General features: G+C 53.0%; 2 protein-coding genes, 1 long non-coding RNA gene and 1 pseudogene across 3 annotated transcripts in view; 3 read left to right on the forward strand and 1 right to left on the reverse strand.

The window, feature by feature from the left end:
* The window catches only part of KLC3 (kinesin light chain 3), an 11,077-nt gene extending 1,884 nt beyond the window's left edge, over positions 1–9,193 (reverse strand). The window contains exons 1-8 of the mRNA XM_055251152.2: positions 9,103–9,193; positions 4,150–4,415; positions 2,882–3,112; positions 2,108–2,174; positions 1,456–1,675; positions 897–984; positions 709–810; positions 27–200 (exon numbers count right to left, since the gene is read on the reverse strand). Coding sequence (XP_055107127.1) covers positions 27–200; positions 709–810; positions 897–984; positions 1,456–1,675; positions 2,108–2,174; positions 2,882–3,112; positions 4,150–4,407 — 1,140 coding nt within the window. The 5' untranslated portion in view covers positions 4,408–4,415; positions 9,103–9,193. The remainder of the gene's footprint in view (positions 1–26; positions 201–708; positions 811–896; positions 985–1,455; positions 1,676–2,107; positions 2,175–2,881; positions 3,113–4,149; positions 4,416–9,102) is intronic.
* On the forward strand, positions 3,026–7,618 carry LOC134733016 (uncharacterized). The gene is made up of 3 exons (XR_010116552.1): positions 3,026–3,140; positions 4,219–4,428; positions 7,544–7,618. It is a non-coding gene; the product is annotated as an uncharacterized lncRNA (long non-coding RNA).
* A 7,598-nt stretch (positions 9,194–16,791) lies between the features above and the next one.
* LOC129467009 (small ribosomal subunit protein uS9-like) lies at positions 16,792–17,246 on the forward strand (annotated as a pseudogene).
* The window catches only part of CKM (creatine kinase, M-type), a 28,546-nt gene continuing 21,428 nt past the window's right edge, over positions 16,982–24,099 (forward strand). Inside the window, exon 1 of the mRNA XM_055249536.2 lies at positions 16,982–17,026. The gene's annotated coding sequence lies outside the window, so the exon portion shown is untranslated. The remainder of the gene's footprint in view (positions 17,027–24,099) is intronic.

A 24,099-nucleotide genomic window follows, 5' to 3' on the forward strand; every position in this document is an offset into this window, starting at 1 on the left:
CCCACTCTGAGCCCCAGGGACCTCACCAGGTTGTTCTTGGTCTTGGCCACGTTGGGGTCATGGGGCCCGCCCAGTGCCTCATAGATGCTCAGGGCCCGGGCATAGTGCCGCTCCACGTCCTCAAACTTGCCCTGGTTCTGGCACAGCAGGGCCAGGTTGTTGAGCTGCTTGGCCACATCTGGGTGGTCAGCACCCAGGACCTGGGGGCCAGGGGTCACAAGTCAGAGGGATCATACAGGATTGGTGGGACACGTGACATCACTGCTGTATGGTGGTCATGAGTTGGGGATTACAGGGTCAAAGCAGAGTTACCTGAGAGGTTGGGGGCTGGGGGCACACGTTATACCATCGAACGGGATTACCAAGGTCAGAGGTCATGGTGGTCCAGAAACTTGTGGGGCACAGGGTGAGATGGGTAGGTCAGGGTTGGGCTCGCGCCAGTGGCCATGAGGGTTGGAAAGGCTGTAGGAGGACCCACTTGGGGGGTGATGTGTGAGTTAAGGCGCAAGGTCAGAGTCAGGGTCAAGACCAAACTGGGATCTCAGAAGGTCAAAGGTGATGGGTTGGGTGATCTAGGCTCCAATTGGGGTCTCCCAGTACCAAACGCAAGGGGCCCAAGGGTCAGGGTCATGATGTAAGTGCTCAGGATCCATGGGGAGGGCTACACGGGACAAGGGGTTCCTCAGGGTTGGGTAAGGGGGATGGGACCTTCTCTCGGATCTCCAAAGCACGCTGGCACAGGGGCTCTGCCTCTCGGTAACGCCCGCGCTTCCCATAGAGGACGGCCAAGTTGTTGAGCGTGGCGGCCACCTGCGGGGTTAGGGGAGGCACAGGTCAGGGATGGGCAGGCACGGCCCCACTTCGGCCCCATATCGTCTCCCTGGGGCCCCACTCACCGCAGGGTGCTCAGGGCCCAGCGTCTGCTCCCGGATCTGCAGGGCATCATGGAGAAGGTCTGTGGCTTCTTTGTACTTGTTCTGGTCCCTGTGGGGGGCCCCAGGAATGGAGGGGGTTAGCCAGGGGTTGGGGCAGCTGCAGCCACAGGGGCTGGGCTGATCCTGGCAGGCCCAGGGAATCTGGCTAAACCAAGCATGGGTGGCACCCTTTGAGGGCCTTTTGTGGGCCCCTCCATACCTCCCAGTTCTCTAACACTGGGCCCTGTACCCCCAGACCTCTGCCAAGCTTCTAGCCACCCCAGGTCTCTTGCCTGCTCTGTTGGAGTCCCTGGTGTCCATGCTCTCTGACTCCTCTCTGCCTGGCTCAGTGGCTCCCCCAGATCCCTGTCCCACTCCCTCTTTGCTGTTCTCATAGCAGGAGCCTTCCCTTCCTTTCCCATTCTGGCTGTCCCCTCCCCCGGCCTCCCCAGGTGCTCCATGGTGGCAGAGGGGACACCAGGATCCTTCCACTTGCACCCAATGGGTCCCTGCCATTCCTGCTGCCAGCCACAGCGCTCACCGGTACACCAGCGCCAGGATGTTGAGCATGGTGGCCACGTCAGGATGGCAGTGGCCCGAGCTGCGTTCCAGGTCCTCCAAGGCCTGGCGGCACAGAGGCACCGCCACCTCATAGCGGCCCTGCCCCGCATACTGGATCACGAGGTTATGCAGTGTCCGAAGGCGGGCAGGGATCTCATAGCCACCCTGCTGAGCCGCTGCTGCTCCTGCGGCCTCAGGACCTGGGTGGGGCACAGTGGGCTCTGGGTCACTGCAAGCCTCCTAAGCGTCCTGCCCCTCCAGCCTCGCGCGAGGAGACACATGCCCCAGAACTGCCGGACTGCCTAATTGGCCCCTGGGACTATGGACCCCCACGCCAACTTCTGAGATAGGAGTCACTAGCATCTAACCAGCTGGTGGGATGCATCCTGGCTTCGGGACAGGAACACGGCAGCCCACCTGCCCTGTGGGATGTGAATACGGGGTCTGCCGGGCTCATGGCGGTTACCCTGTCATTGCGGCTCCCAGCCTCACCTGCAGTGTCACATTCAGGGTCCTCCTGACCCTGCCCTCATCTCCCCATCCCCTGCTCAGAGACTTTGGGGTCCTGCAGCTCAGAGCCCCCTCCCCACCCTGGCCTGCCATCCTCTGTGGCATGTACTCCCGACACCCACCTTTTCTCTCCTCCTCGCTGGGGAACAGGGAGGCCAGGCTGTTTCGGCGAGGGGGGGACTCAGACTGCTGCAGGGACAGGAAAGTGGGGGGCCGGGGCAGTGGGGGCTTTGTTTCAGAGACTGGGGCTTTTTTTTTTTTTTTTTTTTTTTTTGAGACAGTTTCGCTCGTTGCCCAGGCTAGAGTGCAATGGCACGATCTTGGCTCACAGCAACTTCCACCTCCTGAGTTCAAGCCATTCTCCTGCCTCAGCCTCCAGAGTAGCTGGGATTACAGGCATGTGCCACCACACCCAGCTCATTTTGTATTTTTAGTAGAGACGGGGTTTCTCCATGTTGGTCAGGCTGGTCTCGAACTCCGGACCTTAGGTGATCCGCTTGCCTCAGCCTCCCAAAGTGCTGGGATTACAGGCGTGAGCCATCACACCCAGCCTATCTCAAGGTTTGAGGGAGGTAGTGATCACGAGCGTCAGAGGTCCCCTGGGGGACTGGCAAGGCTCGGGGGCTTCATGGAGTAGCTAGTGGGGGCATCTGTGGAAGTTCTGGTGGGTCTGGGGGCTCTGTGGAGGGTTGGGGGACTGTGGCATTCTAAGGAGGTTCTGGGGGACTGTGGGATTCTAAGGAGGGTCTTGGGGACTGTGGGATTCTAAGGAGGGCCTGGGGGACTGTGGGATTCTAAGGAGGGTCTTGGGGACTGTGGGATTCTAAGGAGGGTCTGGGGGACTGTGGGGCTCTGTGAAGGGCCCAGCGCCCCCCGACTCGCCCTGCCCGTAGCACCTGGTTCTCCGCCGGTGGGTCGTACTGTCGCAGCTGCCCCAGGAACTCCAGGTGGCGCTTCTCCTCCTCCAGCTGGGCCACGGCCTCCTCACTGGCCCGAAGCCGCCGCTGCGTCTCCTCCAGTTCCTCCCGCAGCCACACGTTCTCCTGGGCCAGCCGCCGGGCCTGGGAGCGCAGCCGCTGCTTCTCTGCCTCCAGTGCACCCACGTGTGCTGACAGAGCCAGCAGCACCTGCCCGGGGTGGGGGTCCCAAGTCGAGGTTGGTTCCTACCCTGCCAGACAGCCCCTGACCCAGCCCAGGCCTTGAGTCAGGCTGCAGCACCCCACTACTATGCACGACACCCCCAGATTCTGCAGAGACTCCACCAACATGGCTCCAGTGCCCTCAGAGGCTCCCAGGGGCCCCTCTGATTTCACCCCCAAACTTGCCCTAGGACCCAGAGTTTACTGAAGAATGCCATCTGGTTCAGGGGTCCCTGTCATACACAAGGACCCACTAAAGCTGCTAAGGGACTCCATCTCTGACCTGGAGCCTCCCCTTCCCAGGCCTGGTTCCCCTAGGCCTCCCCCTGCCCCAGATGTGCCTCTCTGCCATACTTTCTTTTGTTTTTTGAGACAGTCTCTCTCTGTCGCCCAGACTGGAGTGGAATGGCACGATCTCCACTCACTGCAACCTCTGCCTCCCAGGTTCAAGCGATTCTCATGCCTCAGCCTCCTGAGTAGCCAGGATTACAGGAGCCCTCATGCCCGGCTAATTTTTCTATTTTTAGTAGAGATGGGGTTTTGCCATGTTGGCCAGGCTAGTCTTGAACTCCTGACCTCAAGTGACCCGCCCACCTCGGCCTCCCAAAGTGTGCCCCTCTGCAATAGTGAACCCCTCTCCCAGACCCCTGCATACCTGTCCCCCTCATACCTGGCCCTCCCTCCGCCCTCGCTGACCCTCCCCCAGCTCCCCACCTGGCCCCCTCATACCTGGGCCTCCCTCCGCCCTCAGCTGACCCTCCCCCATCTCCCCACCTGGCCCCCTCATACCTGGGCCTCCCTCCGCCCTCGCTGACCCTCCCCCAGCTCCCCACCTGGCCCCCTCATACCTGGGCCTCCCTCCGCCCTCGCTGACCCTCCCCCAGCTCCCCACCTGGCCCCCTCATACCTGGGCCTCCCTCCGCCCTCGCTGACCCTCCCCCAGCTCCCCACCTGGCCCCCTCATACCTGGCCCTCCCTCCGCCCTCGCTGACCCTCCCCCAGCTCCCCACCTGGCCCCCTCATACCTGGGCCTCGCCCAGCCCCAGCTCGATGGCCTCCAGCGAGTGGCTCACCACCTGCTGCTTTTCCTCCAGCATCTCCAAGTCGGCCGCTGGGCCCTGTCCCGCCAGGGCCTCCGCCAGGTGCCCAGCCAGGCCATGGTGCTCTGCCCGCAGTGCCTCCAGCCCCTGGACCACTTGCCTCGTCTGCCGCACCAGCTCCTCAGGGCTCAGGCGCTCTGGGCCCAGCCCCGCACTTCCGGGAGCCGCCACCTGCACAGACATTGCTGCTCCTGGGGAGCAATGGTGAGGGGTTTGGGGAATCATTGCCTGGGCCAGTCAGTTGGCCCCCAGCCTCTATTCCCATAATGGCCATCAGGACCCCTAACTTCTCCCCATCCTGGCTTTTCCCTACTCCACCCATCCTGGCCAGCCCTCTGCCTCCACACCCTCTCCATCCCAGTCTCCACACCCATCCCAGCCAGCTCTCATCTGGAACAGTCTCGTCTACCTTCGTCTGTCCTCCCAACCCAGGGTTCTGCCCTGAGGACAGTTCCCAAATCCTATGTGTAATTAACCAAGAGAGAGAAAACAGCTAGCCTGGGGTCCCCCATCTGCCCTCAGCTCACCTGGCCAGCCTTCCCCACCCCAAGGCCCTTGGATCCCCTGGCCCAGAGCTCCCAGTTGGCTCTGTGACCTGGGACCAGAGGCACCCTCCTCTGCCGGACGAGTGGGGCGGGGCGTGTGGAGGCGGCAGCCTCTGCGTGAGCTCATTCTTAGGGTGTTTTTGTTGGGAACCAGTCAGACCACTGGGGGTGGGTGGGGTGGGAAGAGAGGGCCAAGGGGCCAGGGCCCCCGGAAGCCCAGGAGGCCTCTAGGTTGGGGGGAATGAGGATGGGGCCATGTGTTGGCTCCCAGGCAACAGATGGACCCTGGGGGAACAGGGGCTCCACCCTCCTCCATCAGACAAGCTTAGCCAGCCCAGGGCCTGTCGGGACACACGTGTGATAGGTGTGGTCCAGGGATGTCACACTGGCCATGTGACAGCTGAGAGTCTGAAGCCCAGCTCATAGTGGGCTGGGGCCCCCCTCTATGGGACTTCATGTGGTTGTATGTGGGTGACAAGGTCACAGAAACTTAGCTGGTGGTGCCTCTGGGGTCCTCATAGACACACAAACACACTCCTCAGAAACACACTCACACACCTGCACCCTCCTCAAAGACACAATGCAACATACACATTTTCCTCTCCGAAATACAATTTGACACACACACGCACTCTCCCTTCTCTCCAATACAACATGGGGCCAGGTGTAGTGGCTCACGCCTATAATGCCAGCACTTTGGGAGGCCAAGGTGGGCAGATCACTTGAGGCCAGGAGTTCGAGACCAGCCTGGCCAACAGGGTGAAACCCCGTCTCTAATTAAAAAAAAAAAAAAAAAATTAGCTGGGGTGGTGGTGCACACCTGTAATCCCAGCTACTTGGGAGGCTGAGGCAGGAGAATTGCTTGAACCCGGGAGGTGGAGGTTGCAGTGAGCCAAGGTCGCGCCACTGCAATCCAGCCTGGGCGACAGAGTGAGACTTCATTAAAAAAAAAACAAAAACAAAAAAACATGGTTCATGCATGCACCCTCCCAGAAATACAGTTACACACACACACACACACACACACACACACACTCCCTCATTAGAAACACAATGTAGGCCAGGTGCAGTGGCTCACACCTGTACTCCCAGCACTTTGGGATTTTGGCTGAGGCAGGAGGATCACTTGAGCCCAGGAGTTCAAGGCCAGCCTGGGAAACATAGTGAGACCCTGTCTCTACAAAAAAAATTAAAAAATTAGCCGGTTGTGGTGGTGGTGTACCTGGAGCCTGAGGTAGAAGGATCGCTTGAACCCAGAAGGTCGAAGCTGCAGTGAGCCATGATAGTGCCACTGCACTCAGCCTGGGTGAAAGAGTAAGACCCAGTCTCAAAAAAGAAAGAAAGAAATACAACATAATATACAGTCTCCTCTTAGAAACAGAACACGCACTCACTTTCTCCTATTAAATATACAACTCAATACAAACATTTACATTTTCCTTTTAGAAATACAGCCTAAGACAACACACTGACTCAGGCACACACATACACTATTCTTTCAAAAACAATCTGTATACATTCCCCTTTTGGAAATCGCACCCAACACACAGGTATATTCTCTTAGAAATAAAAGCCAAGCCCGGGCACGGTGGCTCACGCCTGTAATCCCAGCACTTTGGGAGGCCGAGGTGGGTGGATCAGTTGAGGTCAGGAGTTTGAGACTAGCCTGGCCAACATGGTGAAACCCCGGCTCTACTAAAAATACAAAACTAGCCAGGCACGGTGATATGCGCCTGTAGTCCCCAGCTACTCATGAGGCTGAGGCACGAGAATCGCTTGAACCCGAGAGGCGGAAGTTGCGGTTAGCCAAGATCACGCCACCGCACTCCAGCCTGGGTGACAAGAGCAAAACTCCATGTCAAAAAATGATAATATTATTTAAAAAAACAGAAAAGCCAACCCACGCAGAAACTAACTCTTGTCTCTCCCACTCCCCAAATCACTCACATTCAGACCATCTCCTTGCACTTGACTGACACTCGCTGTCCCCCGAACTCACATGACTCCCAAGCAGCCAACTCCCCACAATGTGCCCAACGCACCTCCAGATGCACACACTCCCAAGATTCACTGTGGATCCCTCGCCAGTTTCCCCACTTCCTCTTCCTCCCCCTCCAGGCCTGGCCAGCAGGGACTCCCACACCTACACGCCATGCACACACGAGTACTCAGATTCAGCTCCACTGTCGGAACAGAGAGCTGTGAATATGCGTGGAGGGATGCCACGTTCGCGCACACTTCACTCAAGCCACTGCATCCACCATAAGCAGCCCAGCAGTTTTTGCACGTTGTACACGCACGATCACATACAGTAAGGGTCCTGTACAATAGACTTGATCGTCATTGATCTCTCCCTCTCTCTAGAGATATGTATGTGTATGTATGTGATGTATATATCAACCTTTTTAAAATTTTATTTTTTTGAGACTGAGTCTCGCTCTGTTGCCCAGACTGGAGTGCAATGGCATGATCTTGGCTCACTGCAGTCTCCACCTCCCAGGTTCAAGCGGTTCTCCTCCCTCACCCTCCCAAGTAGCTGGGATTACAGGCATCGGCCACCACACCTGGCTAATTTTTGTATTTTTAATAGAGACGGGGTTTCACCATGTTGGCCAGGCTGGTCTCGAACTCCTGACCTCAAATGATCCACCCCCCCCCCCACCCCTTGGCCTCCCAAAGTGCTGGGATTACAGGCGTGAGCTACCGCGCCCAGCCAACCTTTTTTCAATTTTAAAAAAACTAAACTATGCCCGGCTAATTTTTGTGTTTTGTAGAGACGGAGTATCACCATATTGCCCAGGCTAGTCTAGGATTCCTGGGTTCAAGCAATCCCCCCCGCCTCAGCCTCCCAAAGTGTTGAGATTACAGGTATGAGCCACTGCACCCGGCCAATCTCTATGTGCTTGTGTATATCACACCATACCTAGTCTCACACCTCACACACAAACATCATAAATGGTTGAACTCACAACCACACAGGTTCATCAAGAGTCATCCTGATAACCACAACCATTCTTCACACAATTTTGCCGATGTAACAACCTCCCTCCATAACCTCAGACACAGCCTTACACACACCACTCCACAGCCAGATTGACAACCACAGCAACAAACACAGCTCAACCACAGCCATCCAGCACTCGGGCTGTGTCCCAGACACACACCAGTTCCCACACTCACACAGAGCCCCGGGTGCACAACCGCACAGCTGATAATCATAGGCACAGTCCCACACACCGATCCCTGATGCAGACTCCCTTTTCCATCCTGTCACCCACTTGGAGGAGCATCCCACTTAAATGTCCACATCTCCACTCCCATCTCCCACAAACTCTCCATTGCACACCACTGCCAGCCACGGCATCGGTGCAGATCACACACCCTCCAGTTCCTCTCTACACACACACACACGCACACACGGCTTCACACACTTCCACACCTCACTCATCCAACCCTGAGGCGCACCATCCCATGAAACAGCCCCACTTCTGGACACAGTTCCGCCCAGCCCTGTGCACCATCACAGTGACACACAATCAAAAGTCAATCGTAGTCACCTATCACTGATCCAGTGCCACACTGTCCACCACACCCACCCCCCCACACACACACACCAACAGGCAGAAAGACAACCACAGCCACACAACCTCTTGGTCAACAATCACACCTAATCCTACAACCAGTTCCACTCCCTGCCATGAAGACAGCCACACACACAGCCACACACACGCACATCAGGCCAAGCAGAAAGTTGACTACAGTCGCACTAGCTCTTGGTCATAAAGTGCTACCGACAATCCAATTCTACACACACACACCATTCCAGTCAGAGGTCGCCCACATTTTCACATTGCTAAAAGTGTCACATCGTACACACAGTCCCATCACAGGGTTACACGGAGGACAGTCGCTTTCACCCTCATACCCACAGCCTGACACTCTCTCGCACACACACAAAGCCTCACAGGCAGGCAGGAGACTCCCATCGTGGCCCAGCCCCGCAAGCCTCACCAACTTACCCTGGCCTGCCCAGCCCCGCGCACCAGGGCACCAGGCTCACCCGCCGTCGCAAGGGCCGCCTCCCTCCCCCTCCCAGGCCCCGCCCTGTCCTCGCTGTTTACCTGCGCTGGGGTGGGGGGCGTGCGACCCCAGTCAGGCCTCCAGATCCCGGAGAGCCCCAGGACGGGACAGGGGGCATCCGGGAGCCCCAAGGCCCTTTCCCGTCTCAGGGCGAGCGGGCCCAGGGTTGCTCCAGGCCCCGTCCTCGCCCTTCACCCCCACCCCCCATCATCGCGGCTCTCCGAGAGTCCTGCACCCCACTCCCGGCGCCCACCTGACCGCGGGCGGCTCCGGCCCCGCTTCGCCCCACTGCGCTCGGTCGCGTCCCGCAGGCCAGGCACGCCCCGCCGCTCCCGCTGCGCCGGGCGTCTGGGACCGCGGGCGGCTCCTCCGAGGGGCGGGGCGGCCGGGAGCCATGCCCCCGCAGGTGAGCCGGCCACGCCCACCGCTCGCGGGAAGTTCAGCCTCGTGGCTCCAGCCCCGCGGGAATGGCAGAACTTCGCACGCGGAGCTGGTAACCTCCAGGACACCTCGAATCGGGGTGATTGTAGCGCAGGGGCCTTGGTCAAGCTAAAACCTTGGAAACTTTAGATCCTAGACCGGTGGCTTTCTTGCAGTGCCTGCCCCGGAGCCTTTTCCTTGGTTGTGTGGCCTGCTTCAATCTCTCTTCCCACAGATCTCATAGTCTGTAGGTCTCTTCTCAAAGGCCACCTCCTCCGGCAGGCCGTCCCTGATTGCCCCCTTCTAAATGGCACCCTTCCACCAAAACATTACATAGTCCTCTTGATTTTGTTCACAAAACTTTTCAGGGCCTAAAATTATTTTATTTATTATTTATTGAGAGGGAGTCTCGCTCTGTCACCCAGGCTGGAGTGCAGTAGCACGATCTCGGCTCACTGCAACCTCCACCTCCCAAGTTCAAGCGATTCTCCCATCTCAGCCTCCCGAGTAGCTGCGACTACAGGTGTCCGCCACCATGCCCGGCTACTTTTTATATTTCCAGTAGAGACGGGGTTTCGCCATGTCAGCCAGGCTGGTCTCAAACTCCTGACCTCAAGTGATCCTCCCGCCTCGGCCTCCTAAAGTTCTGGGATTACAGGAGTGAGCCACCGCCCCTGCCCCTAAAGTTATTTTATATAACATATATCACATCATTATGTTATATAATATACATTACATTATTGGCAAGGGAATGTGGTATCTAAGAATTGGGCTCAGGGTTCAAATCTGATTCCGGCACTTACTTGCTGTGCAGGCCTTGGGCAAGTAACTTAACCTCTCTGTGCCTCAGTTTCCCTAGTCAATAAAATAGAAATAGTCTAAGGCTTTCAGAACTGAATGTTAACTAATACAGGGACAGTACTTTTTTTTTTTGAGACACAGTCTCGCTCTGTCACCCAGGCTGGAGTACAATGGCGCTATCTTATCTTGGCTCACTGCAACTCCCGGGTTCAAGTCATTCTCCTGTCTCAGCCTCCCGAGTAGCTGGGATTACAGGCGCCCGCCACCATGCCCAGCTAATTTTTGTATTTTTAGTAGAGACGGGGTTTCGCCATGTTGGCCAGGCTGATCTCAAACTCCTGACCTTAGGTGATCTGCCCACCTCGGCGTCCCAAAGTGCTGGGATTACAGGCGTGAGCCACAGTGCCTGGCCAAGACAGTACTTTTATCAGGGCCTTGCACATAGAAAGTACTTAGTAAATACTTGCTACTGACTGTATATTATGGGTTCCTTTTTCTCCTCTACTATGTCAACTCTGAGTGCAGAGCTGTATATTGTCAGCACTGTATCTTCAGCAAGAGCCTGATGCAAAGTTAGTGCTCAATAAATTGTGACTGAATAAACGAATCAAGTCCTAGAACAGTAAGCTGGCCAAAGCTAGGAGGACATGATTCTAATATAACTTGAGGATGGCGCAGTGGCTCACACCTGTAATCCCGGCACTTTGGGAGGCCGAAGGGGCTGGATCACTTGAGGTCAGGAGTTCGAGACCAGCCTGGCCAAGACGGTGAAACCTCATCTCTACTAAAAATACAAAATTAGCCGGGCGTGGTAGCGCACGTCTGTAATCCCAGCTACTTGGGAGGCTGAGGCAGGCGAATCGCTTGAACCCCAGAGGCAGAGGTTGCAGTGAGCCGAGATCACACCATTACACTCCTGCCTGGGCAACAAGAGCGAAACTCCATCTCAAAAATAAATAAATAAATGCATACATATATGCATGGCTCAATGCGCGCTGTACCCTGGTCACTGCACTATGGGATGCTTCCAGCAGAGGGCGCTGCAGGTCCGTGGACCAAACCCCAGACTCACTCCGCACTGGCTCCGAATTGCAGCCAACGGGCCCTCTACTTCCCTGTTGTCTGAGCCCCCCGGTGCTGATGCTTCCTCCTCCAGGAAGCCCTTTCTTACTTCCCAGGTTTCCAGCCTCTTGGGCTCCCACATCCAGCCCTGCCAACTCTGGGTCATCAGTGTTGGGAGACAGGTCAGTCCCATATTAGACTATGAGCCCCATGAAGGGAGGAGGGAGCCAGGGGCCACGTCAGTCTCCATTGTGTCCCCAGTGCCACCCAGCATAGGCCCAACACAGAGAAGGCATTCGGGAGAATGGGTGCTGATTGAATCATGGGAATAAAAATTCAAACTCACACCCTAACTATTCCAGCATTTTTTTTTTTTAAGACAGTGTCTTGCTCTGTTGCCCAGGCTGGAGTGCAGTGGCACGATCTTGGCTCACTGTGTAACTTCTGCTTCCCAGGTTCAAGCGATTCTCCTGCCCCAGCCTCCCAAGCAGCTGGGATTACAGGCACCCGCCATCATGCCTGGCTAATTTTTATATTTTTGTAGAGATGGGGTTTCCCATGTTGGCCAGGCTGGTCTTGAACTCTTGACCTCAGGTGATCCACCCGCTTCAGCCTCCCAGAGTGCTGGGATTACAGGCATGAGCCACACCATGTCCGGCCTACTCCAGCTTTTTTTTAAAGACAGGCGTCACTCTGTCACCCAGGCTGGAGTGCAGCAGCAGAGTCATAGCTCACTGCAGCCTTGATTTCCCAGGTTTAAGCAATGCTCCCTCCTCAGCCTCCCAAGTCCCAGGTAGCTGGGACTACAAATGCACCACCATACCCAGCTACTTTTTGTTGTTTTTTGTAAAGATGGGGGTCTCCCTATGTTGCTCAGGCTGGTCCTGAACTCCTGACCTCAAGCAATCCTCCTGCCTTGGCCTCCCAAAGTCCTGGGATTATAGGCATGAGCCACTGCGCCAAGCTCCAGCTTTTTTTTTTTTTTTTTTTTTTTTTTTTTTTTTTTTTTTTTAAATTAAGACAGCATCTCACCGGGAGTGGTGGCTCATGCCTATAATCCCAGCACTTTGGGAGGCTGAGGAGGGCGGATCACCTGAGATCAGGAGTTCGAGACCAGCCTAACCAATATGATGAAACCCTGTCTCTACTAAAATTACAAAAATTAGCCGGGCTTGGTGGCATGCACCTGTAATTCCAGCTTGTCAGGAGGCTAAGACAGGAGAATCACTTGAACCAGGGAGGCAGAGGTTGCAGTGAGCCGAGATCGCATCATTGCACTCCAGCCTGGGCAACAAGAGCAAAACTCCATCTCAAAAACAAAACAAAACAAAACAAAACAAAACAAGACAGTGTCTTTGTTGCCCAGCCTGGAGTGCAATGGCGTGATCTCGGCTCACTGAAACCTCCATCTCCCGGATTCAAGTGATTCTCCTGCCTCAGCTTCCAGAGTAGCTGGGATTACAGGTGTGCACCATCACGCCCAGCTAATTTTTGTATTTTTAGTATAGACAGGGTTTTGCCATGTTGGCCAGGCTGGTCTCGAACTCCTGACCTCAGGTGATCTACCCGCCTCGGCCTCCCAAAGTGCTAGCTCCAGCTATTTCAACAGCACAGCATTGAGGGACAGCAGAGCCTTTCCCCTGCCCCCCATTTTTTTGGCCTCAGGACACTGGACATTGGATCTGGATCTGCCACATGCTTACCACAGGCAGTGCAGGGACTGGAGCCAGGCAGCCCAGGGACAAATCTCAGCTGGGTCATTTGCTAGCTGTGTGACCCTCTGAGCCAAGAAGTAACCTCTCTGGACCTCAGATTTCTGGTCTGTCAAACAAGACTCACAGGGTACCCTACTTTAAGGCTGTGGTGAGGATTAATGGATAATCCCCCAGAAAAGGCTTAGAACAGGGTAGCACCCGATAAATACTACGTGTGTTGGGGAAGGGCAGGGGATGGAGCCCGGCGGGGAGGCAGGCAGATCCAGGTTTAAATCCTGGCCCTGCCATTTCTGTTCCATGTAAACCGGGGGGAACAATGATCTCTGGCTGAGCCTCTGTCTCCTCATCTGTAAAATGGGGATGATCACACTCATCACACAGCATTGAGGTGAGGATTAAATGAGATAAAGATTGAAAGAAGAAGAAAGTGTTAACTAAGGAAAACCTTTCTTGCTTTTGTTGTTGTTGAGACGGAGTCATGCTTTCTTCCCAGCTGGAGTGCAGTGGCACAATCTCGGCTCATTGCAACTTCCGCCTCCCAGGTTCAAACAATTCTGCTGCCTCAGCCTCCCGAGTAGTTGGGACTACAGGTGCGTGCCGCCATGCCCAGCTAATTTTTGTATTTTTAGTAGAGATGGGGTTTCACCATGTTAGCCAGAATGGTCTTGATCTCCTGACCTCGTGATCTGCCTGCCTTGGCCTCCCAAAGTGCTGGGATTACAAGCGTGAGCCACCACACCTGGCCAGGAAAACCTTCCTTTAAGCCAGCCCTGTTCCAAGTACTTTTGCACAACGCCAACAATGGCTGATGTTTGAGTTCTTACCCCAAGCTGGCCCTGTGCCAACTCCTATATACAAATTGTTAATCCTCACACCAGCTGCCATGATTCGCTCCATTCCACAGGTGAAAAAGATGAGGCACAGAGAGGCTGAGTAACTTGTCTAAGGTCACACAATCAAGGAGTAGCAGAGCCCCAGAATCTTTGTAGCTGACCCCCCAAGGTAGGCACTATTACCAGCCCCACCTAAAAGTGAGGAAACTGGCTGGATGTGGTGACTCATACCTGTAATCTCAGGGCTTCAGGAGGCCAAGGCAGGAGGATTGCTTGAGCCTAGGAGTTTGAGACTAACTTGGGGAACGTAGGGTGAACCTATCTCTACAAAAAAAAAATTTTTATTTATTTATTTATTTATTTATTTATTTTTGAGAGAGTCTTACTCTGTCGCCCAGGCTGGAGTGCGGTGGCATGATCTTGGCTCACTGTAATCTCCGTGTCCTGGGCTAAAGCAATTCTCCTGCCTCAGCCTCCTGAGTAGTTAGGATTTACAGGAACCACACCTGGCTAATTTTTTTGTATTTTTAGTAGACATGGGGTTTCACCATATTGGCTAGGCTGGTCTCAAACTCCTGACCTCAAGTGATCCGCCGGCCGTGGCCTCCCAAAGTGTTGGGATTACAGGCGTGAGCCACTGGGCCCAGCCTGTTTATTTTTTTGAGATAGAGTCTTGCTCTGTCACCCAGGCTGGTATGCAGTGGCACGATATCAGCTCACTGCAACATCTGTCTCCTGGGTTTAAGTGATTCTCCTGCTGCAGCCTCCTGAGTAGCTGGGACTACAGACATGCACCACCACCCCCGGCTAATTTTTGTGTATTTTTAGTATAGACACGGTTTCACCATGTTGGTTAGGCTGGTCTCCAACTCTTGACCTGAAATGATCTGCCTGCCTTGGCCTCCCAAAGTGCTGGAATTACAGGCGTCACCCACCTGCCAAAAAAATGTTTAAAAAAAATTAGCCACGTGTGATGTTTCACATGTGATCTCAACAACTCAGGAGGCTGAAGCAGGGGGATTGCTTGAGCCCAGGAGTCTGAGCCTGCAGTGAGCTATGATCATATTACTGCACTCCAGCCTGGGTGACAGAGTGACAGCCTGTCTCAAAAAAAAAAAAAAAAAAAAAAAGGCCGGGCGCGGTGGCTCACGCTTGTAATCCCAGCACTTTGGGAGGCCAAGGCGGGCGGGTCACGAGGTCAGGAGATCGAGACTACGGTGAAACCCTGTCTGTACTAAAAAATACAAAAAATTAGCCGGGCGTGGTGGCGGGCACCTGTAGTCCCAGCTACTCGGAGAGGCTGAGGCAGGAGAATGGCATGAACCCGGGAGGCAGAGCTTGCAGTGAGCCGAGATTGCGCCACTGCACTCCAGCCTGGGCGACAGAGCAAGATTCCGTCTCAAAAAAAAAAAAAAAAAAAGGAAACTGAGGCTCAGAAAGGAGAAACTGCTTGCATATCCAACATGGCATTCAACAAATACTCCACCCTATCCCTTAAAGCCTTAGTTTGCCACGTCAGGAAAATGGGTACATAGGGTGGGCGCTTTTCTATTTTCACCTTCTGGTGAAAGGTGGCTCACACCTGTCATCCCAGCACTTTGGGAGGCCGAGGCAGGTGGATCACTTGAGGTCAGGAGTTTGAGACCAGCCCGGCCAACATGGTGAAACCCCGTCTTTACTAAAAATACACACAAAAAATTAGCCGGGCATGGTGGCACGTGCTAGTAGTCCCAGCTACTCAAGAGGCTGAGGCAGGAGAATCTCTTGAACCCGGGAGGCAGAGGTTCCAGTGAGCCAAGATCGCACCACTGCCCTCCAGCCTGGGCGAAAGAGTGAGACTCCATCTCAAAAAAAAGGAAAAAAAAAAAAAAAAAAAGGAATGCAGTCATAAAAAACATTCATAGACATAGAGAATAAAACACTACAGAATGAAAGTAAGTGTTCTCTCTCCCTGATCCCCAGACACCCTTCGCACAAGCAAACCTGATGACCGTTTCCAATATCCTTCCAGAGATATTCCATGAATATGGATCGTGTGTGGATGTATGAGTGTGTGGGCCCATTTAAGAAAAGCACACCTGATATAATCCTTACCTGTGGAGGAGGACAAAATGATGGGCCTTGAACTTTGGGTGTGGCCATGTGACTTGCTTTCGCCAACAGCAGACGGGCACAAGCAACAGTCGTGTCAGTTCTAAGCTTAGGCCTCAAGAGACCTTGAACATTTCTTTTTGCATCTCAGCATCGCCATGAGACGGGCTTCCCCTGAGAGATTCCTCTCCCCTCAGCCTGCACTCCACAAGGTTCCCATATGAAGCAGAGCTTCCCATCTGAGCCCGGCCTGGATTGGCCAACTCTCAGCCAACCCCACATCCATTTTAGAGCTATTGACCAGGCATGGTGGCTCACACCTGTAATCCCAGCACTTTGAGAGGCCAAGGCAGGAGGATGGCTTGAGACCAGGAGTTTGAGACCAGCCTGGACAATATAGCAAGATCCCTATCTCTACAAAAAAAAAAAGTTAAAATAAGCCAAGTGTGGTGGTGCACACCTGTAGTTCCAGCTACTCGGGAGATTGAGGTGGGAGCCCCAGAGGTCAAGGCTGCAGTGAGATATGATGGCACCACTGTATTCCAGCTTGGGTGAAAAAGAGTGGGGCGAGAGGTGGGAACCTGTCTCCAAAATAAAAATGTACCAAAATAAAATGTAAAAAACCATGAACCAAAAATAAAGTGTAAAAAAATAAAAATTAAAAGAAAAATGGCCAGGCGCAGTGGCTTATGCCTGTAATCCTGGCACTTTGGGAGACCAGGTGGGTGGATCACCTGAGGTCAGGAGTTTGAGACCAGCCTGGCCAACATGGTGAAACCCTGTCTCTACTAAAAATACAAAAATTAGCCGGGTGTGGTGGCAGATGCCTGTAATCCCAGCTACTCGTGAGGCCGAGGCTGGAGAATCACTTGAACCGGGGAGGCGGAGGTTGCAGTGAGCCAAGATCACGCCATTGCACTCCGGCCTGGGCAACAAGGGCAAAACTCCCTCTCAAAAAAAAAAAAAAAAAAAATTAGCTTGTTTTTTCCGATTGCAGCGCCACGTGGTGAGGGTCTCTAGTTCACGCTCGCAGCCATGCGGTCCGAGGGCCCGCTGCAGTCTGTGCAGGTGGCAAGAAAACAGCCACAGCTGTGGTGGACTGCAAACGCGGCGATGGCCTCATCAAGGTGAACGGGCGGCTCCTGGAGATGATCGAGCTGCGCACGCTACAATACGAGCTGCTGGAGCCAGTTCTGCTTCTCAGTCTCGGGCAAGGAGCGATTTGCTGGTGTGGACATCCATGTCCATGTGAAGGGTAGTGGTCACGTAGCCTAGATTTATGCTGTCAGTCCATCTCCAAAGCCCTGATGGCCTATTACCAGAAATATGTCGATGAGGCTTCCAAGAAGATCAAAGACATCCTCATCCAGTATGACCAGACCCTGCCGGTAGCTGATCCCCGTCGCTGTGAGTCCAAAAAGTTTGGAGGCCCTGGTGCCCGTGCTCGTTACCAGAAATCCTACTGATAAGCCCATCATGACGATCAAAATTCACCTGTATAATAAAGTTTTTGAGGGATTTTAAAATTTCCAGAAAAAAAAATCAGCCAGGCGTGGTGGTGCACACCTGTAACACAGCTACTCCGGAGGCTGAGGCAGGAGAATCGCTTGAACCTGGGAGGTGGAAGTTGCAGTGCGCCAAGATTGTACCACTGCGCTCCAGCCTGGGCCTCAGAGTGAGTCAAAAAAAGAAAAGAAAAAAAAGTTATTGCATTTTGGTGTAGTGTGTTTCAATAAAAAGAAAAAAGAAAAAAAAGAACGAAGCCACAAAAGACAAAGCAGATATTTATCCAGGACAATTCACAGAGTGGGAGCGGGCTGGAGCACCTCCCCAATTAGGGTTGGTTTTTTTTTTTTTGTTTGTTTGTTTTGAGACAGAGTTTCGCTCTGTTGACCAGGCTGGAGAGTGCAGTGACACGATCTCAGCTCACTGCAACCTCTGCCTCCCGCGTTCAAGCGATTCTCCTACCTCAGCCTCCTGAGTAGCTGGGACTCCTAGCACGAGCCACCACAGATGTGCCACCACGCCTGGCTAATTATTGTACTTTTAGTACAGGCGAGGTTTCACCATGTTGGCCAGGCTGGTCTGAAACTCCTGATCTCGAGTGATTTGGCCGCCTTGGCCTCCCAAAGTGCTGGAATTACAAGTGAGCCACCGCGCCAAGCCTGCCAGTTACGGTTTTTATTAAGCTAAAAAGGACCCGGCAACACCCCTAGATGCCCTTCAGAGGCCTCCAATTGGTTACACGCTATGAAGGATTGGCTCACAACCAGTCAGAGCCCAAGTGGAGACCTGGCTCGCAGTCAATCAGAGGCTGGAGTGCCTTATTATCATGGGAGGAAGAATAGAGCCTGTATGCACCTGTGGCTCTCCTGCCTCTATGAACTGACTGCACCTGCTATTCTGTTGCTTCTGCAAACCGGCTGTACCTGATGAACCCCCAGTTACCCTAATTCCCTATTCTCCTGCCACACCAGCACTTTGGGAGGCTAAGCCCGGAGCCCTGGAATTGGAGGCTGCAGGCTCACTTGAGGCTGGGAGTTCAAGACCAGCCTGGGCAACATAGCAAGACCCACCTCATCTGTACAAAAAGAAAAAAAGAAAGAAAGAAAGGAATCTGAAGAGACAAAAGGTTGAGCAAAAGAAATCAGACAAATGGGCTGGGTGTGGTCACTCATGCTTGTAATCCCAGCACTTTGCGGGCTGAGGTGGGCAGATCACAAGCTCAGCAGTTCAAGACCAGCCTGACCAACATGGTGAAACCCCATCTCTACTAAAAATGCAAAAATTAGCCAGGCGTGGTGGCGCGTGTCTGTAATCCCAGCTACTCAGGCAGCTGAGGCAGGACAATCGCTTGAACCCAGGAGGCGGAGGGTGGCCCAGCCTTTTTTTTTTTTTTTTTTTTGAGATGGAGTTTCACTGTTGTTGCCCAGACTGGAGTACAATGGCACTATCTCGATTCACTGCAACCTCTGCCTCCCGGGTTCAAGAGAGTCTCCTGCCTCAGCCTCCCAAGTAGCTGGGATTACTGGCATGCATCACCACAACTGGCTAATTTTTTGTATTTTTAGTAGAGACGGGGTTTCACCACGTTGGTCAAGCTGGTCTCGAACTCCTGACCTCAAGTGATCCACCCACCTAGGCCTCCCACCGTGCCTAGCGAGAACATTTTCTTGGAGGAGAGAGAGACATTCACTGGGGGGGATATGAGAGTTTCTTTGGGAGCTGGTAGTAGTCTCTCTTTAGATCCTGGTGATGCTTATTCACATGTACATACACGAATATAAAAGTTCATTGATTTTAAGATTAGGGCACTTCACTGAATAGAAATTATGCCTCAATAGGCCAGGCATGGTGGCTCACACCTGTCATCCCAGCACTTTGGGAGGCCTAGGTGGGGGATTGCGAGGTCAGGAGTTCGAGACCGGACTGGCCAACATGGTGAAACCCCATCTCTACTAAAGATACAAAAAATGAGCCAGGTGTGGTGGCACACACCTGTAGTCCCAGCTACTCTGAAGGCTGAAGCAGGAGAATTGCTTGAACCCGGGAGGCAGAGGTTGCAGTGAGCCAAGATCACGCCATTGCACTCCAGCCTGGGCAACAGGGTGAGACTCCGTCTCAAAAAAAAAAAAAAAAAAAGAGGGAGGGAGGGAGGGAGGAAGGAAGGAAGGAAGGAAAGAAAATAAATTACGCCTTAATAAAAAGAGTAAATTTGGCCAGGCGCGGTGGCTCATGCTTGTAATCCCAGCACTTTGGGAGGCCGAGGCAGGCAGATCACGAAGTCAGGAGTTTGAGACCAGCCTGGCCAACATGGTGAAACCCCGTCTCTACTAATAATACAAAAATTAGCCAGGCATGGTGGCGCATGCCTGTAATCCCAGCTACTCGGGAGGCTGAGGCAGGAGAATCGCTTGAACCTGGGAGGCAGAGGTTGCGGTGAGCCAAGATCCACCATTGCACTCCAGCCTGGGCAACAAGAGCAAAATTGGATCTCAAAAAAAAAAAAAAGAGTAAATTTGAGAAAATAAAATATGAATAAGTGTGAACATCCATACACTCCAAATATAACAGTTCCAATAAAAATGCATTTGAAACGATAATAGAATATAAAAACAGACCAGGTATGGGCCAGGCACGGTGGCTCATGCCTGTAATCCAAGCACTTTGTGAGGCTGAGGCAGGCAGATGACGAGGTCAGGAGATCGAGACCATCCAGGCTAACACAGTGAAACCCTGTCTCTACTAAAAACACAAAAAATTTGGCCGGGTGTGGTGGCAGGCACCTGCAGTCCCAGCTACTCGGGAGGCTGAGGCGGGAGAATGGCGTGAACCCGGGAGGCAGAGCTTGCAGTGAGCCGAGACCATGCCACTGCACTCCGGCCTGGGCAACAGAGCAAGACTCTGTCTCAAAAAAAAAAAGGAAAAACCAAAAAAAAAAAAAAAAACAGGCCAGGTATGGTGGCTCACACCTGCAATCCCAGCACTTTGGGAGGCTGAGGCAGGAGGATTGCTTGAGGTCAAGAGTTCAAGACCAGGCTGGGCAACATAGCAAGACTGTGTCTTTATAAAAGATACAAAAATTAGCTGGGCGTGGTGGCATGCATCTGTGATCCCAGCTACTGAGGAGGCTGAGATGGGAGGATTGCTGAGCTCAGGAGATGGAGGCTGCAATGAGCCAAGATCATACCACTGTATTCCAGCCTGGGAGACAGAGTGAGAGCCTGTCTCTAAACAACAAACAACATCAAGAAAAAACAAAACAAAACAAAACAAAAAACAACCTGGGATAAAGCTAAAGCAGCACCTAGAGGGAAATGTATAGCTAATTTGATAAAATTGATTGATCTGGGGCTGGGTGCAGTGGCTTATGCCTGTAATCCCAGCACTTTGGGAGGCTGAGACGGGCGGATCACTTGAGGTCAGGAGTTCAAGACTAGCCTGGCCAACATGGTGAAATCCCATCTCTATTAAAAATACAAAAATTAGGCCAGGCGCAGTGGCTCCTGCCTGTAATCCTAGCACTTTGGGAGGCCAAGGAGGGCGGATCATTTGAGGTCAGGAGTTGGAAGCCAGCCTGGCCAACATGGTGAAAACCTGTCTCTACTAAAAATACAAAAATTAGCCAAGCCTGGTGGATGGCAGCTGGAATCCCAGCCACTCAGGAGGCTGAGGCAGGATAATGGCTTGAACCCAGAAAGCAGAGGTTGCAGTGAGCCGAGATCGAATCAGTGCACTCCAGCCTGGGTGACAGAGCGAGACTCCATCTCAAAGAAAAAAAAAAAAGATTGATTGATTTGGAGAGACTGGGGCAGGATAAGTTGGGAGCCATGAAAGACGTTATCTTATTCACCACCCACTACCCTATGGACCAGACCCTAGTCAGCTGATTATGGGGCTGCAGGCCTGGCCTGGCTCTCCAGGAACAGAAAGGAGGAATGGGCAGGGTCTCAACTCCCCAGCCCTGGGGCTGGCCTTGATTTACAACTTGTCTTCTATGAATCAAATGGTATCGTAAATGGCCCGGTTTGGGAAAGGGATTTGAGGAGTGGATGGGGGAGGGCGTTACAGGGTGATGGGCCATGGGGGTGGAGTGCCGCCCTCCCAGAGTCTCTCCTGGAGGTGGCAGCCTCTTCCTGAGGGTAGGGACAGAGACAGATGAGATGCTTAAGAGTAAGACAGGGTTTGAGGGCAGGGCTGCCTTGGGAATGGAGGGAGAAGAGTGTAGACTGTAATTCCAGTTACACTGGCTGTGACCTTAGGTAACTCCCTTGCCCTTTCTCGGCCCCAGCGTTCATCCTCTGTGAAATGGGGCTTCGACATGAAGAAGTGGAGATCAGGAAGAGATTAGGAAGACGAGCTCCAGGACTGACACCCTAGTTCAGTCTGGTTCTGCTACTTCCCTGCTGTGTGACTTTCGATAAGTGTTGCAACCTCTCTGGGTCGGCCTTACTTTCCTGATTTGTAAAAGCGGCAGTACCTTCTAGACTCCCAGAAGAAAAGTAAATTAAAAAAAAAAAAGGCAGTACTCACTTCATAGGACTGTTGGAAAGTTAAACTAGTGAATACCCGTAAAAGTGCTTGGACCCTGAAGTCAGATGGCTGGGGTGATGGGAGATGGGTTGGGGAAGTGAGTACACTAGAACCTGATGACCTAGAAAGAGACCTTTGGCTGACAATACAGTCTGACGTCGGGGTGAAGCCTGGAATTTATTTTCACCAAAGCCTGAATCCATTCTTGCCAACCTTGTACCTATTTGATTCCCAGTTCTGCCCCCTTCCAGCTGTGTGACTTTGGGCAAGTCACTTAACCTCTCTGAGCCTTATTGTTGGGGATGTTAAATAAGTCAACATACGTAAAGAACTTAGCACAGTACTTGACATATAGGTGTATTCAATAAAAGTTAACTGTTAGGGCCTGGCATGGCGGTGCGTGCCTGTAGTACCAGCTACTCGGGAGGCTGAAGCGGGAGGGTTGCTTGAGGCTTGGAATTGGAGGCTGCAGTGCACTATGATTGTGCCTGTGAATAACTACTGTGCTCCAGCCTGAGCAACATAGCAAGACCCCATCAGGAACCCATGTGTAAACAAACAAACAAACAAACAAACAAAAGCTTGTTTGTGGAGTGGCTGTTTAATGTCCATGATAACCTCCTTCTAGCACATTCTCCTGTCAATGAAGAGGCTGGAAAGCTAAAGACTAGATTTTCCAGAGGGAAAGTAGGAAAGTAGTTCTGGGGCCCCAGGAGTGTTCCTTCAGCCCTTCCAACGATTTTGTTAGTAGAGACCATTTTTTTTTTTTTTTTTTGAGATAGAGTCTTGCTCTGTCGCCCAGGCTGGAGTGCAGTCGTGCGATCTCGGCTCACTGCAAGCTCTGCCTCCCGGGTTCACGCCATTCTCCTACCTCAGCCTCCCGAGTAGCTGGGACAACAGGCACCTGCCACCACGCACGGCTAATTTTTTTTTTTTTGTATTTTTTTTTTAGTAGAGACGGGGTTTCACCGTGTTAGCCAGGATGGTCTCGATCTCCTGACCTCGTGATCCGCCCGCCTTGGCCTCTCAAAGTGCTGGGATTACAGGAGTGGGCCACCGCGCCCAGCCGATAGCAGAGTCCTTTCTATTTAAGCTGGGTAGTGGTTACTCTCGCCTACATTTGCCGGATACAGTTACTATTATTTATTTAGTCAATAAATATTCATTTACCTTGAGGGCACTGGGGAGCCATGGCAAGCTCTGAGGAGGGGAGGTCAGCAGGTAGGGTTTAGGTGGGAGTGGGAAAGACTGGGACAGGAGTCCAGGGAGGAAGTTGGGTCAGGAGGGACAGTGGAGGGGGTCTTGAGCTAGTGTGGGCAGTGGAGAGGCAGAGGTCTGATTGATAGTCGGGCTCTGGGGGGTGGGATGAAGATACTTGATGAGGGTTGTAAAGCTCCCCAAGGCCAATTGTTTCTTTAAGACTCAAAGCAGAGGGAGCTCACGGCACAAGGTCCCGCTGGAGCGTTTGATTGGCTCAGCCCAGGTCACTGGCCTGGACCATTGCTGCAAGGGATTCTGGGAAATTGAGTTTCTGGCATCTTTGGCTTCTCCAAAGGAGGCGGGCTTAACAGTGGGGAATCCCCAAACAGAAAGGGCTTCTGGCACTGTGTGGCTAAAAAGAATGTACAATGGGCCCGGCAGGGTGCCTCACGCCTGTAATCCCAGCACTTTGGGAGGCCGAGGTGGGTGGATCACCTGAGGTAGGAGTTTGAGACTAGCCTGGGCAACGTGGCAAAACCCCTTCTCTACTAAAAATATAAAAGTTAGCCGAGCGTGGTGGCCCATGCCTGTAGTCCCAGCTACTCGGGAGGCTGAAGCAGGAGAACTGCTTGAACCTGGGAGGCAGAGATTGCAGTGAGCTGAGATCGCACCATTGCACTCCAGCCTGGGTGACAGAGCAAGACTCCGTCTCAAAAAAAAAAAAAAAAAAAAAAAAAAAAAAAAAATCAAACCCTCCCACAAGGTGTGGCTGGGCTGTGCCACCCAAAATGTGTGTGGCATGGATCCAGCCTCTTCCCTGCTTATGACCCTCAGCGCCTCCTGTCAATCTCACAGTGGGATGATGATGATGATTTTTTCCATTTAATATTTTAAAAAATTACTCTAAAACATTTTTGTAGGTATTTAGTAGGTGTGTATATTTATGGGGTACATGAAACGTTTTGTTCTTTTTTTTTTTTTTTTGAGATGGAGTTTCACTCTTTTTGCCCAGGCTAGAGTGCAATGGCGCAATTTTGGCCCACAGCAACCTCTGCCTCCCGAGTTCAGGTGATTCTCCTGCCTCAGCCTACCGAG

The sequence above is a fragment of the Symphalangus syndactylus genome, chromosome 17 (assembly GCF_028878055.3).
Source record: "Symphalangus syndactylus isolate Jambi chromosome 17, NHGRI_mSymSyn1-v2.1_pri, whole genome shotgun sequence".
NCBI classification, from domain to species: Eukaryota; Metazoa; Chordata; class Mammalia; order Primates; family Hylobatidae; genus Symphalangus; species Symphalangus syndactylus.